The sequence below is a fragment of the Rhopalosiphum maidis genome, chromosome 2, assembly GCF_003676215.2.
Source record: "Rhopalosiphum maidis isolate BTI-1 chromosome 2, ASM367621v3, whole genome shotgun sequence".
In the NCBI taxonomy this organism is placed as follows: Eukaryota; Metazoa; Arthropoda; class Insecta; order Hemiptera; family Aphididae; genus Rhopalosiphum; species Rhopalosiphum maidis.
In genome coordinates, this window is record NC_040878.1 from 64,141,476 (window position 1) to 64,160,815 (window position 19,340).

At 27.2% G+C, this 19,340-nt stretch overlaps 1 protein-coding gene across 1 annotated transcript in view; it reads left to right on the forward strand.

Moving 5' to 3' along the window:
- Positions 1 to 4,389: 4,389 nt before the first annotated feature.
- The window catches only part of LOC113553163 (protein Skeletor, isoforms B/C), a 32,021-nt gene continuing 17,070 nt past the window's right edge, over positions 4,390 to 19,340 (forward strand). The window contains exons 1-2 of the mRNA XM_026956340.1: positions 4,390 to 4,569; positions 18,780 to 18,920. Coding sequence (XP_026812141.1) covers positions 4,458 to 4,569; positions 18,780 to 18,920 — 253 coding nt within the window. The 5' untranslated portion in view covers positions 4,390 to 4,457. The remainder of the gene's footprint in view (positions 4,570 to 18,779; positions 18,921 to 19,340) is intronic.

The following is a 19,340-nucleotide window of genomic DNA, read 5'->3' on the forward strand; positions in this document are numbered from 1 at the left end:
CACAGACATCTTTACGCATTAAGATTAGTAAATACATCTATGAATTATCTTTGTTCGTGATCGTCTGGAAGAACCGTGCGATTTCAACGTGATACGTCATGTACAGTCGTACACGTATTATATTATCCATCCATTTCAAATTATTCACGTTTATAATACAGCTGAATATAACATTACGGAACACTTAAATCGATCGGTAACAAATGAATAACTCGCAGGTCACGTGTTCGAAAACCAAGTATTCGGATGCAATGCGATTATGTGAACGAATATGTATTATATGTGTTTTCGAAAGGTTGTCAGTTTGAAAAATGGTAATTGACAATTATAATGCGGCAACGGATAAGATAATTTCGTGCCAGATAAATCCGAGTAATTGTGATTACGTACATTGAATTATTATCTTCAGTATCGTTTTGAAAAGTGTAAGGTCTTAAAGTATCGATGTGACGTCGAAATGTTGAGATCTCATAATCTCTTCTTAATAATAATAATATTATTCTATAATACACCCTTCGAAAGGTGGTGTTACATATTAAAATACCTTCAAAGTCGAGAAAATGATAAGATGAAGCAAAAACACATGTGAGCAGTCATATCAAAAATCTAATCCGATTAAGAGTCGATATATGGTACAATGTAATTATTTATGTAATATTTATATTTCATGAAAAAATGATTTCATGAAGTGGTATTGACTTATTCAGTTACTTTTCTAAGGGGTTTAGCCCCCCCCCACAAACATACACACGCACACACACACACACACATCACATACACGCTCACAACTGACACACTTGCAGTATCACTATCAATTTTATATTCTAAACTTAGGGAAATTAATAGTATTATCTTGTATCTTCGCCACGATCAAATTTTAAAACTTGGTTTAAAAAAAGTAGCACGCGTAAGGAAGTGAACCGCTAACACTGCATTGCGACAATAATGTGTCTGTCTGTATAACCTATCATATAAGAAAACTATCAAAGTCCAAACGTAATCGTTTATACTAAATCCCGATAATAATATCATAATTGATAACAACTATTAACCAATAATTTCGCATTAAAAATTTTAGATATCACAAGAAATTGTAACGCAATTCAGACGTGCACAAGAAAAACCCGGGACGCAATTATTAGTACCATACCTTTTTATACCGTTTTACACAAGACGCAATTCGTAAGCAGCGTTGTAGAAATAGTCTCTTTCGGGACTTTTTTTGATTAAAATGTTGTTATGCATAATCGAACACCCTGTTACTACCACTGTACACAGTCCACTACCAACTTGAATCGTGGTTGATACTTGAATATTGTAAAACAGCTGTTGGCACGTATTTTTAGTTTTTACTGCCTACTATTGTTCGGCAGCCAGTGATCATGAACACATTAAGAAATTAAGGGTCGTCATGTCTTGCGTATATTAAATGTGTTGACAAGACGTCGCATACAATTTAAATGTATTTAAAGTTAGTCATAACGATTAACTGCACATGGTCATTTCGGCGTTGGTGAATTGCGATCCCCATGTTTATGAAAGGTACATACGAGTTGCAGCCACACTATAATTATTACTATATATTATTACATATACCTATAGTGTACATATATCACAATGTTTATATCGAAATAAGTATTTAAAGTAAATTACTAAATTAATTGTTAATATAACGTATTTTCCAAATATTCAATAAAAAAATCAAATCAAATTAACCAACTTCGTTAGACATCAAATTGATTATAATATCATATAATAGGTAAAATAACATAATATTTCACATTTAAAATGTTCGTATAAATAATATTATTTTTCCAAAAACTTACAACTCAATGATTAATATTAAATCAAAATGCTCTATTTCTTTTAGTTCGAGCTTTGATATTTGTTCTTTAATCAACATTTCTTTTTCACACATTTTCTTTGTTTTTACATTTTTACTTTTGCATTTTATGTATGTTTCAGATTGAACTTCTAATAACATATCAACGAAGTTATATTTTTATTTTTGAGTGAAAACTTTCATAGCTCTTAGTGGTACGATTGTAGCTAGCAGTAGACTATGCCCAAATATATTAAGGTAGAACATATATAATCCAGTGAAATATAGTCTGTAAATTTCACAATATAGTTATTTTCAACAAGCTGTATTGCCAAGAAGTTATCAGTTAAGAAGTCTATGACGTGTTCAGGCTCCAAAAATGATCGTCAAAAAAAATATTTTAAATAATGACTGTCATCTGCATGTGTTATCATTATATAGTTTAGTAAACCTAAACCTAAACTTTGGATTTTCCTCCACCAACTTTGCCCAGAATTAAATCGATAACCTCTTATGTGTACCCTAAGGAAAACTTCCGCTACAACACTGTGTATTAGTAGTTCAACATCTATGAAAATGTCAATAGGAGCACACAATAAACCAACGAATATAGAGTGACAAATTACAAGTTGGAATGCACACGTGAAGGTATTAGGTAGTATAAGGTAAACTTGGATAATGAAAACAACACAAGAGCCAAGATGTAAATACACATTATTTTTAAGTACCATCATGTAGTGATGGTAAAAAGTTGAGTTAAATTCTTTGGACAGAGAAATTACCTATCCAATTATTATAGTAATGCAATTCGTATGGCAGATAATACGATAAAACGATTGATCTTATCTTTATCATAGTATATACAAATATAACTGCTCACATGTTTCAAACATTTCAATTATCACATCGCTATGTATAGCAGTGGCGGATTAAGCTATTTGTCGCCGTCGTCTCAAATTATAATATGATATTATAAATATATTTTATTTTTTATTTTTTAAGTGCGCCAAATTTGCCGCTCCAATCACCTGGTTATTTTGCCTGTAAGGTAACCCGTCGCTGCTATGTAGCCACCACTATCAGGTGCATAGGTAATGATAATTACTCGAGCCGCAACTCGCCTACAGCCAATATATTGTCAGATCGCCACTTACCCACAACCGGCTTTTTATATTACAAGTTACTATACATCACTGCGTGAATACATTTTGTGTTTGTTATTAAAAAATTAACCATTGTCTAAAATATAATTTAGTTAAGGATTTAAGTTATTTATTAAGAACACGAGTCACTATGACATTTATATGCAGTCATTTTTTAATAGACTTACACATTTATTAATAATTGATATCACGCAAGTATACTTTAAATTATGATTAATAATTTATTTAATATTTTAAAAAAATGCTAAGATATTATTTTGTGAAATATTTTGAAGATAATAACGATAAAATGAAAATAACCTAACTTGTGTTTAAAAAATCAATTAAACACAGTTCGATAATAGATTATGCAAAAAAACAATATTTACCTATTATTTGATTCATTTCAAGTTTGTAAACCTCTTGAGATACATTATTATATACTTTTAATTATTTCTGAGATCTAAATAACATAATAGTTTCTTGTGGAAAAAAACCATAACTGCGGTACTAAGAACAATAATAATATATATTAATTTAACATTATTACGTGAACGGGTGATGTCAAACCAAAGTAGTACACACATTACTTTCAATACGACATAATAATATTAAACAATAGCGATAGTCGATTAGCGGTATCATAGATATAATAATATTATTATAGTCGTCTCTGTTGATACTACAATATGATGAAGAATAATGTAAGTCGTAGCAATGACGTCATATTAAGACTGTTTATTTTAGTCGATCACCCTAAAAAATTTTAGTTGAGATAATACTTTTGTTAGGGTGCAAAAATATATTTATATTTAATTATCATTATTTAATAAATTTGATAATATATTAATATTAATGTAATATTTCAGTGTGATAATCGTTATAAAATAGGTTACAGTAGTATAATGCACATTACACATAGGTAACAAAATATATTCTACATTGTTGTATGCAATAAAAAAAATGGAAAGATAATATTATATTTAACGCATAAGGTATTTAATATTGGAAATTATAAGTTAAGTATAATAAAACATATAATAAACTTATATTAATGTTGATTAATATTGTAAAATAATATTAAAAATATATTTAAAAAAAAAAAAAACATTAACAGACAGGTTATAATGTTATGTGTGAGCGGGTGGGTAGCTTCGATATTTGCCCTTATGGATACATAAATATTATTGATGCCAATCATGGGTGGTAGGTATTATTCCGACGCGACAATCCACGGGCCACATCATTAAATATACCAACGCTCCTCGACTTCTGCTGCTGCAAACATCGCTGCCACCGCCGTCTTTGGTGGGGAAACTCGAAGACAGCACGACAACCGGGCACGCCGGTCGTCCAATGGGGCCGTCGACGTCGTGTCTTTTCCACAACCACCGCGGCTGACTGGCTCCCGAGACGACGGCGCGACTTCGAGTTTTGGTGCTCACTCGTGTCGCACACGTTCACCTGTTAAAACGCGCACGCAAGGCAGCACGATGCGTTGCTCCGACGTAATGTCTACTGTGGGCCGTCATCGCCATCATCGTAACCATCATAATCATTATCTAGGGCTGCAGATGCTCGCCGCATTGCTCTGTCTGACGTCCGGTAAGTCTCGTTATTATCCGAGGTTATTCGACCTCACACACCTTATATTATTTTCTTAGTTTAGTTATAATAATATTGTACATGGCTGTATACATGATAACAATATAACTTCGTGATAGTTATAGTAATATTATACTTATATTTATATATACGAGTATATAATTGAATAATGTCTTTGCCACTATTATAGACGTGCCCTGATCGATGAATCTCTGTTCGATGTATTACTATTAATTATCATTATTTGACACGAGTTCCTTCAAACTTAATATATTAGGTATAAAATATAAATAACATACATATTATTGATTTTAAAGGTGTAAATGCGTAAATAATAATTTCTTTAAAATCCGACAGGGGTTTTTTTCAAATAAACGTATTATATTTTGAACACAATAGTTGTAAAGTATTAAAAAGGTTTCTTTTGAAAAGAAAATTACTTAAATTTATAAAATTAATAAACACGTTAAAGAAATTTACAAAAAAAGGCACGTTTAAGTTGTGACACTTTTATCAAAAAGTGTTTTCTTTTTTTCCCCTTCTATTATCATATAAATATAAGTATATAACTATTTTTAATCATGGTACAAGGCATTTAATATATTTTTATACTTTAAATCATAATTTTTGATAAATATTTTGCACACTTAGTCTTTATAAACGTATCAACTGTTAAAAACCATTTATCAACCTGCATCAGATATTAATATTACATTTTTATAAATTGTTTTTTTAATATTTGATTTGACAATATAATACCATTATAATATACATCACATGACTCGAACGCATTCTCAGAAACAAAGTTTAATTTATTACATACAATATTTGTTTTTCCTTTAATTTGAACGTCTTATCTTTGTTCGTAAATAGTTAATTATATTGGTAAATACATAAATCAGGAAATTTTAGAAAATTGTATGCTGCCTATCATATGAAAATTATACGTTGGATAGGTGTCTTTTAACATATTATTCACTTATTGTGTTATGCCAACACATTGTCCACCAATCTATTCCTGTCTATTATAATATATACGAAATACCTATGGTAAAGAAAAATATAACAATGGCGACGACACGGATTTACCGGTATAAAGTCACGCGCGTGTTCAGCTCAGGAAAATTATTTTTTTTCTTTTTTATTTGTTTAGTTTTTATTTTCTTGGATGGTTTTCACCTCTTCATTGAAATTCAGCATCCGGATAGAGACAAAACCCCATAGTTTCCCCATTCGTTCGGCCTAATTATTATTATAGTTTATACGAGAAAACCACAACCGTGTTTAGAGCATTTAGGTATAACTAAACAAGATTCTACGAATTTACAATATTCTCTACAACAAGACAAAACTAATTCAGAGGGTTGGACTAATAACCGACATTTTTATACCGATTAACATAATAAAGAATATTGATTAGACCAATTCAAGTTAATAATGATTTTATGCTGTCATTCGTTTTAAATAATTATATGACGGTATGAAAAAATACAATTAAAAAATACAATAATAATATATAAGACGATAGATATATAAAAACTAAAAAGTATTATTAAAATATCTATAAACAATTAATAATTTCATACATATACTTAGTCAACCAGCTACTCCCATCATACTAATCAATTCCACTGTTCTGATAAAGTACTCAACTATATGAGTGCTGGCGAAACTTCATTTTGAAATAACTGATCGTTGTTGACCCTTTATGCCTATAGGGACATGTCTTATTTGATGATTATTAACGGTCCCATTGTTCCTGACGCTGAAATCGCATATTTGTTTTTATTTTTGTTAACACCACGGAGGTCATCGTGACTATTATTGCTCAAGTTAGTTGGCAATAAAATATGATTTTACTTTTCCACATTTGCTGCCTTTCACCATAACTACCATCGTCAGCACTACCATACTCTAATTCTAATCAAAGAGTATAATCACCGACATATACCACGCCGGGGCGGTGACACTCCCTCATACTACAGCTACGTTTAACTTCATTAAACTGATCAAATTATACATGCGTGAATAATATGTGTTTATTATACATAATATAGTGTATGGGCAATAGGTATATATCATGTTATATACTCAAAAACTTGTCGATCCACTTTGTAAAATGTAAGGTACGGATACGAAGTCGAATTCATTGTGAAAATTACCACATTATAAAATATACATTTAAAACTCCTACATGTATAAATGAGTATAATGTTTTGGTGAATTAGTCAGGCGTTAAACAACACTATAGCCAATAATTAAAATGGCTATCATGGGACAAGAGGATAACATACGAATGAAGAAAATATAGCAACAGAAGACTCAGACCAGTCGTTAGTGCATTCATTTGTATACTCAGAAGTGGTACTAACGGTGTCTCTCTCGAGTGGCTAGAAAATAAATTATCATAAATACGCTTTTAGGATAATTTTTTATTAAATAATAGTAAAATCATAGCGGGTCCAGATACATAAACTTAACAAGAAAAATCTACTATATATTATATATATATATATATATATACATCATATGTCATATACTAAGCATAAACACAAATAGAATTCGATTTCTATAGATGAGAAATTTCACTATAAGTAAATTACGAAATATAATATACTGCATAATATCGTATATGAAACTATATCACAATAATAAATTAATAACTATTCACATAAATCACAAACTGTAATGATATTAATGTCAAAAGCCGAACAATTTACGAGTAATGAGAAGTATATTATGTGCTCGATATGGCTATAATACACTATCATATTGACAAATTAAGACGATACGAACTCGAGCGACGCCTAAGATGATTGGGGAGGAGTTGAGATTTCGAGAGACAGCAAGTTATACCAGTGTAACTAATTGCTTTGGTGCGTTTGTCGCCACTGCATTGCATTCACGGTATAATTAAATAGAAGATCGCTGCAACGCTGGTGAAAACTATATAACTTAATACGCATATATCTACCAGTGTGACCCTGCACCGTCAGAGGTTTCATTTTGTGTTCGAAAACTTTATGTAGGTACTGAACCTCGTATATCGTGTTGCTTTTATTCACTACCACTACATCCTCCTACGACATGCATAATATATACACTATGTATATACGAGTGATTCTCACAGCTAAGTTGGATCCTTATGAGACCTTTGATGTGGCCAAAAATACTTGACCATAGTTTCAAATTCACTTGGAAAACTATAAGCTTACCATTGTCCAGTGTGTGTATTTACATGGTAAATTGTTTGAAATACACGAAAAAATCATTACATCATTATATTTATTTCGTTTATGAAATCGTTTAAGTGTAATTTTTATAACAACATATACTAGGGATACCGTTATATAAAATTTAAATTATTCAAAATAATATAATATAATATAGACCTTTTAATTTTAATAACCACGTGTAGCAACAGATATTATCAACTTAGTTGTATTTAATGAAACATGTTTCTTATTTTTCACGTTTTTATAATTAAAAATATTTTGATTTATTATAATTATAGGTTTTAAATATTATTTCATTGGATTACAAAATTATATAATTTTAATGTCTTATACATATAATTATTATTATTGAAGCCAAATAATAGTGGTCTAAATATTTTATTATTAACTGCTAAAATGTATTGCGCTTAAATATTTTCATAATGAATAATAACGAATTGTTTCAACAAAACAAAAATACAGCATAATTATCCTAAAATATTTTAAATAATAAATAATAATAGATGGATATTATTATATTTTTACTTTAATTATAATCATCAAATTAATTTAAAAGTAAAATGTTTAATTTCACGTAAATTATACATTTAGGTCATTGATAAACTCGGAAAAAACCAGAATAGGTACCAAAATATATTTTTTATTATACTCGTATAATTAAATATGTCTAAATAATACATAAACCTCAATACTTAGTTCTTCATTGTTAAGTAGATAATTTAAAATGACACTTTCACAAAAAAAAAAAACGTAAAATGGATGCACAATTTACATGTTAAAAGTTTTATTTTACATACGGAAATTAATTTCCATAAGTAAACAAATTTTTTGGAGTAAACTTGAAAAAAATTAGTTTTGACTTAATCGTTTGGTATGAAGACATTCAAATTTAAAAGTATGTACTATCAAGTGTAACTATGCATGTTAATAATTATATATATATATATAAATAATTAGTGAAATTTAAATTAAAAATTGTAGGTATTTTATAAAAACAATTTCTAGTTCATAATACCAACATTTTGTATTCTTATTTTCAACTGAGATGATATTGTATCACAACGGATACATAAAAGTTTAAAAATGCAATACACAATTTCCAATTTAACTATCGATTGAAATAACATTTTTAATAAGTAACAAAAAAACATATAAAATTAGAGACTTATTATTTTATACTATTATTCGTGGACCAAATAATTTTTACTAGTTGTATTTTTTCATAGATTTCAAGAAATAAGTAATATTTTCAAAAATTCAGTAATTCATTATTTCTAAACTATACATATTTATTTATTGATATTAATCTGAATTTTTATTTTTTATTTAATAACCATACAGAATTAATTAACCTAGAATACTTGCACTATTTAATAAGATGAATATAATTTATTAATATTACTTGTAGTAAAAATAAATCGAGCATACTTCTTAACCATCTTTACCATGTGCAAATAAAAATATACTTAGGCGATTTCTTTAATACACTATATTGTTTACTTTATACAGTTGTACACATTAGTATGTTTTTAAAATTATATTTAATTTAAATTCTACTTCTTTTTATAATTATACCTAACAATTTACATAACAATAAAATAAACTAATGATACATATGTAAATTAGATAGTAATTTAAATTTTTTAAACCATAATAATAAAACATGAAATATACCTAAAGGAGTTTTTGTAAATAAAATGATTACAAAAGAGTTTTTAATTTTTAAATTTTTGCAAAATTAAGATAATCGTATTATTTATTATGTTCAAAGAAAAAGTAATACTCTAATATTTTATACTTTTATCAAACCTATTATTTTAATTATAAATGCTTATTAAATAACTGTAATATTTTGACCTATTCGTTATTTAATGAAAAATACTTCAAAGTTTTTAAAAATATACTTAAGAAAAATATCATTTACTATGTATTTATTATTATGTGGTAATAATTAATCAAATGCAATAATTAGATAATTAAACATACCTACTTATATATTAATAAGGTTATTAAAAAGTATGACTTTAGAATTAATATTATAACTTAAATAAATATAAATCATAGTGGATTTGTTTTTTAATTTTTTTTAAATGATTTGAAATATTAAATGCTTACTATACTATAAAGAAAATTTTATTGGCTTGTTAAACTAAGCAATTTTATTACCATAGTCTGCAAAGTGCAGGTACAAACTATAATATGAACATTTCTAAAATAATATAATAACCACACTTAACCATCACAGTACGTATATAATGTAATTATCGAGTAATAAGATTAAAGGATATTACAGAACCTAGTACCTACGTACAAGAAGCTTATAACAAAATCAATATAATGATATTATTGTGCGTTCCGACTTTTCGAATAAAATGCTGGCCAATTTTCGTGGTACCAACCTATAATATAATATAAATACGTGGATAAATGTACACATGAGTATAATAGGTACATGTATAATATACAATTTAATAGTTATCTTGTACATATAAAGATTTAAATAAATATAAAATATGATTTGGGGACTAATAAAAAACAAAGTAGGGTAAAATAAATATTATACATAATATATAAATAAAACTTCTACTGTCGCCGCCGTATAGACTGATGGAAAATATACGTTCCAACGAAAAGAAATTGGTAATGATGATGACTACGTATATACGTCTATGTATTTATCATATATGTATGTATGTATATCATATGCATACACACACACACACATTCACTATATTTTATGCATTATTTATTTTTTTTTTTTTTTAATTGTTTTTTTTCTGTGGCTCATGCCGCCAACTTCGGACGGTTTTCCAGAAGCATTCACGCGCAAATTGCGGCTTGGCTGATGATTTATCAGTCGGCCCAGTTATTAATTACTATCGGACACTACGGCACTGAACCGCTTTTGACCGCAACACGACCCGTCTTGCCGAAACCAAAATAAATTAGTCAAACCGAGAGCAATCCAAACACCTCGCGCCAATGCCGCGGTCACTGGATAACGGAGGCAAGCGCGTATTACGCGAAATTTATAACAGCTACTATGCTTTGGGAACACGAACGTGTATTACAATATAATATTATTATACTATGTGTGCGGACGTATAGTAATAATAATAATAATAATAATACGGAAAACATAAATATTTAGTTTAATGAAAGAGAGAGAGATTGAAGAGAACACTGTAACGACGACATTAGTACGCAAGACGGTAGCACTTAATGGCCTAAATGGATTTAAGACCGTATTAAATGTTATTGCCTCGGTTGTGCTGTTATCCCAGATCGTAATCGCCCACCGTCGATAATTTAGGCGAATACATTTTTGGTACGGATTTTATCATTAGAAATTACACTAAGTTCTATTACAATTATTATTAATTGGGCAGAAATAATAATTTTATTATGAAAATTTACAATTTATTTTCTGATTTTTGTATTTTATACCTTACGAAGAGATAATATCTGTTTTTCAACATCTCTCAATATCGAACATTATTTTACTTTATTGCCGATTCTATTAATTGATTAATTTAAATCCACATTTAGATATAGTACTGAATAATGTATACATATAATATAAAATAATAATATAGTCATTGGCGAGTTTGATCAAACATCTTAAGACTAAGAAAATAACAAGATTTGTTTAAAATAACCACCAAATACTATAAACACTTTCCATCTGTCGAAAATAATAATTTTCTAACGTAGTCTAAATCCGGTTTACAAATTTATTTAGTGTTTCACGATGGTTATCAATAACCACAATTTACTTTTTAAAAAAATAGACCATTCTAATTCACACTGATTTGATGCAGGCATAATAATATCATAATATACTGAACACTGTAAAATTAAATAATCAATAGTCAATACAAAATTATTCATAATAACGGGATGATATGAGTTTGTAAGAAATTCATATTTTTTTTTCTAATCCCAATATAAAAAATGTAATTACGTTTAAAATTGTATAATATTGTTATAATTATCAGCTCTATTATTTCTATTAAAATCTGTTTATATCCATTCGCAGTATAAATATAAACTTTTAACTAACTTGACAAGTCTTGCTAATGTTTAGTTTATAAACGTTGAAGATAAAATTCTGGTATTATTTCACGTTTGGTTAGCCGAAATAATCCAATGTATACACAATATTATGAACAGATCCATTATGGTTAAAAATAAAGGTAAAGTTATTTAGCGTAATCCCAAAAGTCTATAACATTATAATTTATAATAAATATATAAAAACATCCACAAAGGAAACTTTAATGATTCAAGTCAAGTAACTATAATACAAATAGTGGCTAAAATAATATGATATGCAATAAATTGACAATTTTGTTGTTACAGTTATATCTTTATATATTTTAAAGTAATTTAATAGCTAGTGGTAGTTACAAATCTAATTATATATTTTCTACTCAATTACAATTATGTTTATTAATTAAATTAAAAAATAATGTAATGAATATTTTATTTTTTTGTATAGTTCAAATTGATAACAATTTTGGTTAGATACTATTTAAAATAACTACTCATATTATGTGAAATTTTGTACTTAATTTCATATAAGACAAGTAGGCAAAAAATTTAAAAAAAATTGAATATAAAAAATAATTTTAATTTTTTTAAAGTTTTAAGAATTTATAGGTTAAAAAGTCTACTGGATATAATACATGACAAGAAACATTGTAAAATTTATAATTTTTAATCACATTCAAATAACTTAACAGTTTACAAAAAGAAAATAATTATTTTAAAAGACTTAAAATAATTTTATTCAAATACTATTAATTCAATAGTAATAGTAGTAAATATAGTAGAGTAACATCGGTTAAAATCATATTATCATAAATAGGTACCATACCAATCAAGATCAGTTTTAAAAATCACCAATAAAATTTAAAAAAAATTAATTAATTATATGATAAATTTGTGTTTTTAAATCATTGAAAGTCTTAATTTTTAGCTCATTGGACTATTTAAAAATCATATATTTCTTATTATGTTTAATCAACTATTATACGATTGTTAATACTCGTGATTAATTAAATAATAAAATTCGTTTTTAAATTAAATCCTATTTTAATTTTAAATTACTAAACAGTTATTTTATTTTCTACGTACATAAATTCAATTAATTAAATAATTACTAAAAAAACTTTCGCAATTTTTAAATGTTTTTTACATATTACATTAAATACTATAAAATAATAATTGCATATTATAGATATCATGTTTTAATTTTCGTACATACAATAAACAGTAAATACTAATAAAAACAAGTTAACAGTACCACATGTTAAATGTGTGTTATTATATATTTAAATACTATGATTGAACTCTATCAAACCATTTTATTATTTTAAAATCATAAATATAATTAACATTAATTTTACTATGTAATTTTATTTTTTATAGTTACTTCATTATACCATTTTTTCAAACTTGTTAACGTTACTCTTACTTATTCTCTTTACTATTGTTATTATTATTACCTATACTACTCTGTTTAAATTGGACAGTTCTCCGTAAAATAAAATTAAATAAATAAATAAAAATAAGCCATGTGTTTTAGTATTTAATTTAAGTTTGTAATAAATAATAATTATCGAAATATAAGTATAGTTATAAATATATATATTGTTCTCTAAATATCTGTATCTCTAGCTTAAAATTTCATTTATAACTATACATTTAGGTAGACAATAAAAATATTAAACCATTTGTTTTATGTAATACTTAATCAATGGTAGAACTAAAACATGTTGTTACATTAATAATAAAATAAGTAATAACTAATAAGTTAAAATAAACTGTAGACGACATATTATATGACAAATGTGTTCGAAAAATGAAATGGATTCGAACTTTTAGCGAATTGATCAATTGCACGTGATTGAAACGAAGGAATGCGTCCTTTTTTATATGATTTACGTTTCAACAGTTTTATGAACTCTACCAAACACATATAAAGTCACGCGACAAAATTATTTTTCAATCATAAATTACATTTTGTAATTCGAGAGGAGCTAATATCAATAATCAACACTTCTTATTCATAATGACAGTGGTGACTCGTATTATGATGTCGAGATGTTAACACCTTTTAAGTTCCACGATCACTTAAAATAATCCACATAATTTATAAATGTTTTTTTGAAATTTATTATTTATAAAACGGATAGTTAGTACCTATACTTATGAGTTGGTTGATATTTGATAAAAATTAATTTTTATAACCAAAATTATAAAATAAATTGACAAAAAAATAGTTGCTGTTATAATCTTTAATTTTTTTTTTTTTTTTTTTAATAAATTAAAAAGAAAACACAGTCACACACAAAAACGCTTATCAGTTAGTTAGCTTATAAGTTTCAAATAACGTTGTCTGTGTAAACGTGTAGTATCATAGAATTATAGAAATAAGCATAAGCTTATTGCAATTTTTGTGGAGATGATAATAATAATTTATTTTGTGAAAACCATTAACAATTTTTTGCTTTTAATTTGATTAGTGAATATAATTATTGTCATCGGTTATTATTATAAATTAGAGATATGGAATTATGGAACAATCCATGATATAATTAACTACTTAGTACTTAATAAATATGTTATCAAAAAGTTTTTCCTCGAATTTTCTGCGTATCTTATAAAAATATCGACAAGTTGCTAATGAAACTTAACATGTGACGTGATCATTCAGCCGCTGAAGATTGCTTATTAGTTTCTGACACATAAAATTACTTAATCAAATTATTGTTGGGAATTAGGAGGGTTGATCTGATCTGAAACCTTCATTCAATACATGTAGTCATGTAGACTGCATAGAACTATAGACACATTTGTCGATGTCACAGTCGTGTACGCCTTTCATAATACAGGTTTGTCTGTAGTATACATATAATATAATTATAGCATACACACACACGTTCATATGCGATAATGAAATCATTATCGGAAAGAAACGTTTTTTTCTTGCATTTAATCGCCCTCGCACTTTCGAAACTTATACGAGTGACTGCTGTCACCGGACTATATTATTACGATACTACATTTAATAGCAAAAAAAAAAACCGTTGTAAAATATCCCGTTCACCACCGTCGTCCTTGGCAGTCATATACCGAACGACGACAAAAATATTCACTGTATCCAACGTTCCTATTGGAAATAGAAAAACTTTCGTTATTCCAAATTGCGAAGCTATCAAAACACATATTGCAAAAGCCAACGTATTGAATTCGCTGCTAGAAAAACGAGAACAATATGTATTATATTACACGCGTGAATCGATCATCTAAAATGTGTTCAAAGTTTCAAACGACCTTCAACAAGAGAAGACTTTGTTTAAATATTTCTTTAACGCTAATAGTAAGTTTATAAGTGCACACTGCGCGTATAATCCTAACCTAATATCGAGATAATACTGTTATAGTAATAATTTTAAATGATTATCGAGTATTTAATGCCGCGGCCGTATTTGTACCTTTGAGTTTTGGCCGAATCTACATTATTATTATATAATCATTTATATCACAAAAACATAAAATCTTTACTCAAAATCACAACCCACAATAACAGATAGGTATAGTGCCACACAAGCATAAATAATCACAATATTTTCCTTGCATGTTATTACGTAATTTATCAGTCAATAATCAATGCTCGTATAACAGAAAATATATTCTTAATTTATTTCTCTACAAGTAACTACATTAACACTAATCTATATTTTTTGAAATAATTATGATATTTATTTCTCTCCGACTTCTTTTTAAAAATTTGAAAAAATTTAGCTTTTCAAATGGTTCCATAATGTATACCTTCAGTTCATTTTTCTAAAAATGTTAATTTATATTAATGACCAAGTAGTAAATTGTATTAAATATTTATTAATAATTATATCAATTTAAAATTTATACTACATTATGAAAACATAGTTTTACTGCCGTTTGAAAATTTCATATTTTTTTAAACCGATGCCCGTTAAAAAATAATATGGATTCTGTGATCTAAATAGTCCTAATTGAGTTGGTTCTAAATTTAATATCAAAAATACATAATTATATAGTTAGCGTAGGTACTTAGAGTAATTATACCATGTACTTCCAGTTTTACAATTTGTTATTGCATACAATTTTAAATAATCTTTTCTTTTTCACTTCAAATATTAAACTGTTCTATAAAAGTTGTTATGTTACATTAATAATTAGTTAAATTGGATTATGCAATACGTGTAAATATAAACTATTTTTTTCAACAATAATATTTATATTACATTATAATATATAAATAACTAACTATACAGTAAACATACAGCAATAGAATTTAATGATTTACTAATTGCATTGTGAATGTTATGACCGAATAAATGCAATAACCATCACAATAAAAAATAATTTAAATTCGATTTCGATTTTGAATTTCATGTGTGATATAATATAACGATGCCCAAGTTTGGGATCGTTCCGTTTCAGTTTTATCGATACAGCTTTTGTTCAAAATTCATCGTGTGCATATGGGGTAGACACGACTTAGTCGTTTACTAAAAGTACCTATCCTTATTCGGGCGCCCGAGTCGACTTTCTACTGAAATTTCAAGCATCGTCTAAATGTAATGGAGAATATAATATAAAATCAAACTCCTATTGTTATGATAATTTGTGCAATTCACTGTCGTTTAATGCTATTATTGTTGATGGTATAATAAAAATGAAACAAAAATAATAACAATAATAATAAATAGATAAATAGAACAATGGGCAGTAAAAATAAAAATAAAGTACGTAAAACTATTCATTTTTCAATATTATTCATGCAAACATATCTTGGACCTTTATCGATTTTCAATTAAAGCGATTATAATTCGTCTTACTTGTACATAAAAATGGCATCTTGATAGTTAAATGGAAAAAAAATCTCTACGGTTAGGTACTTCTTTGGTAACTCTTATGATAGGGACCAATTCGATATATAAATAATCGGATTGAATACGATCAACCAAACGTAGGCATATACGATCCGCAAAAAAAAGTGTGAAGTTTCTTTAGAAATAAGGAGCTGCAGTATACAATATATATATATATATATATAGCTGTGTATTGTGTGTAATAGAAAAGTCAATCGGGTACTTTACAGGTCAACAGATTTTCCTCTCTATTCTATATACTAGGTTGACATGATTAAAATTGCCGACGACTACAAAAGCGTTTCTGTACGAGGTGACACGTAAAAGTCCCAACGCAAATGCATCGTAAAAGAGACTTCCTCCCCTCCTGGCGCTCATCCCACAATACCTGGCGGCCCTTTTTAGAGCACTCCGACTCGTTTATACCGTCCATCCACGTGCCTATATTATATTGTAATCTATGTGAAAACAGCAAAGTAACTTATAAATGCATCCCTCTATTTTTTACCGCAATTCGTCGTTGTGGTTTCGTTGAAACCCGTTATATTACACTACTCATAATAGCAGACTGGTAATTAAAATTTTCTTCCGCTCTAATTGAAAATGTGGGATGTAATTGTTTATCGTGACTACCGACTGAACAAAGCGAAACACGTTCATCCACACTACATCGTGTTTATATGTATGTAAGTATATGTATGTGTACGACCTGTACATGAATAATGTACGATGATATACGTATGCAGGTTATTGGGCCATCTACGGTTTATGCGGATTATGATCTTGTAATAATTATCATTTTTTTTTATGTGTGACCTGACCCGAAACAATAATATTATCTTGCAACCAGTTTCTTTCAATGGACCGTTCGCAATAATATGTTAACTATTCAGCAATAAAAATAAAAAAGTTCTGATACAATTAAATATGTTATAATACGAAATGATGTATTGATTTCGACAAGAGGTTTTTTGATAACCAAGGTCCGAACAAACACGATTAATTTAGATTTAACATTATGAAATATGAATCGACTGTTCTCGTAAAAAATCGTTAAACAAATAAACTTGCCTTACCTCATCATAGAAATAACTATAGTTATTTAAAATTATTTCGAAAATTAATACTACCTATAGTTATAAGTTTATATACGTATAACGTATAGTGTATACTATATTTCTAAAACAATAAATCTCTAATATGATAAGTTATCTATACTGAAATAGTATGTTTTTATATATATATAAATCTCTGTTTAATGTGAAAATTTGTTTTTGGAAAAGTTTCATTCTGTAATGCCGAAAAAGTAACAATGATTTATTTACTTATACAATTGTATGTTAGTTTTTCATTTCTAATTATAGCTTTCAACAATATGTATTTGTGTTCACGTATGATTCTAACGCAAAAGAAATAAATAATTCCGGCTGCAGAGTGTTATGTCTTATTAGATATCCGAGTTACAAATTTAAATACCACAACATTTAAAGTAAATTTTTTATATTCCTAAGTTGAACATTATTGAAACTCACCTTTCTAAATTTTTACACTTTCACTTTAATTGTGAACCTTATGCAATTCAAACCTTGAACTATAATCATTGACAGATATTATAATGCCACGTGCACTATACGCTTGTACGGTCATTATGAATACAAACAATAATACAAATAACTATAACATTCGCAACAACTTAACGACATAAATATTAGTTTTATATAGAACTACACTAATATTTTTATTTTTTAATTAATAAAAAGGTTAAGACTATAAGTACTCTATTGGCTATTAAAGATATTAAAGTTGTTTCAAGTAATTAAAAGTCATCAGGTAAAAATACAAAATATGAATGTGAAAAATTATAGTTCATACTTAAGTTATAATTAAATAATACAAGATTTCTTACTAAGTCTTATAAATTAGATTTATAATTTTAAAAACCCTAGATAATGTGTTAATCTTATTTAAATTAGACGTATTTATTTTTTTTTTATCCTATTTAAAATACATTCGTTGGGTATAATATTGTATTTTTATTTATTCATTTCAGTTGTAACTAGCGCCGCAGAATATTACGGAAAATATTTAGGCCCTTTGAAGTCTTATCATCATGGTTTAGGTGGAGACGTATATGCTGTAGACGCTAGAACATTGCACATCAGAAATTTCGTTTACGACGGTGAAGGACCAGGTAATCATTACTTTATACTATTTAGAAGTGTATAGTTAACATAATTTCATAATAAACTCGGAAACAACTATAACGGAAAGCGTTAAAAATCAAATCAAGCTAATATTTAAAATAAATTTCTTTATACACGTACGTATTAATAATAAAATCAAGTTTATATTAGTGCTCTACAATATTTACTTAATCTGGACAGATAATTTAACTTTAAAAAATATTAAAATATATAAATAGATTTAACTTCTATTTTTGTATTCACAGACTATTATTCATACTTATATTTTTTTCAGAGGGGGATAATTTATTTATTTTATGATAATTTTGATCACATATAAACTATTTAATTGAAATAATTACGTATCACGTATGTATTGACTGAAATGCACAAGCTAATGCAATTTTAAGCTTTACATTTTGTAGCGG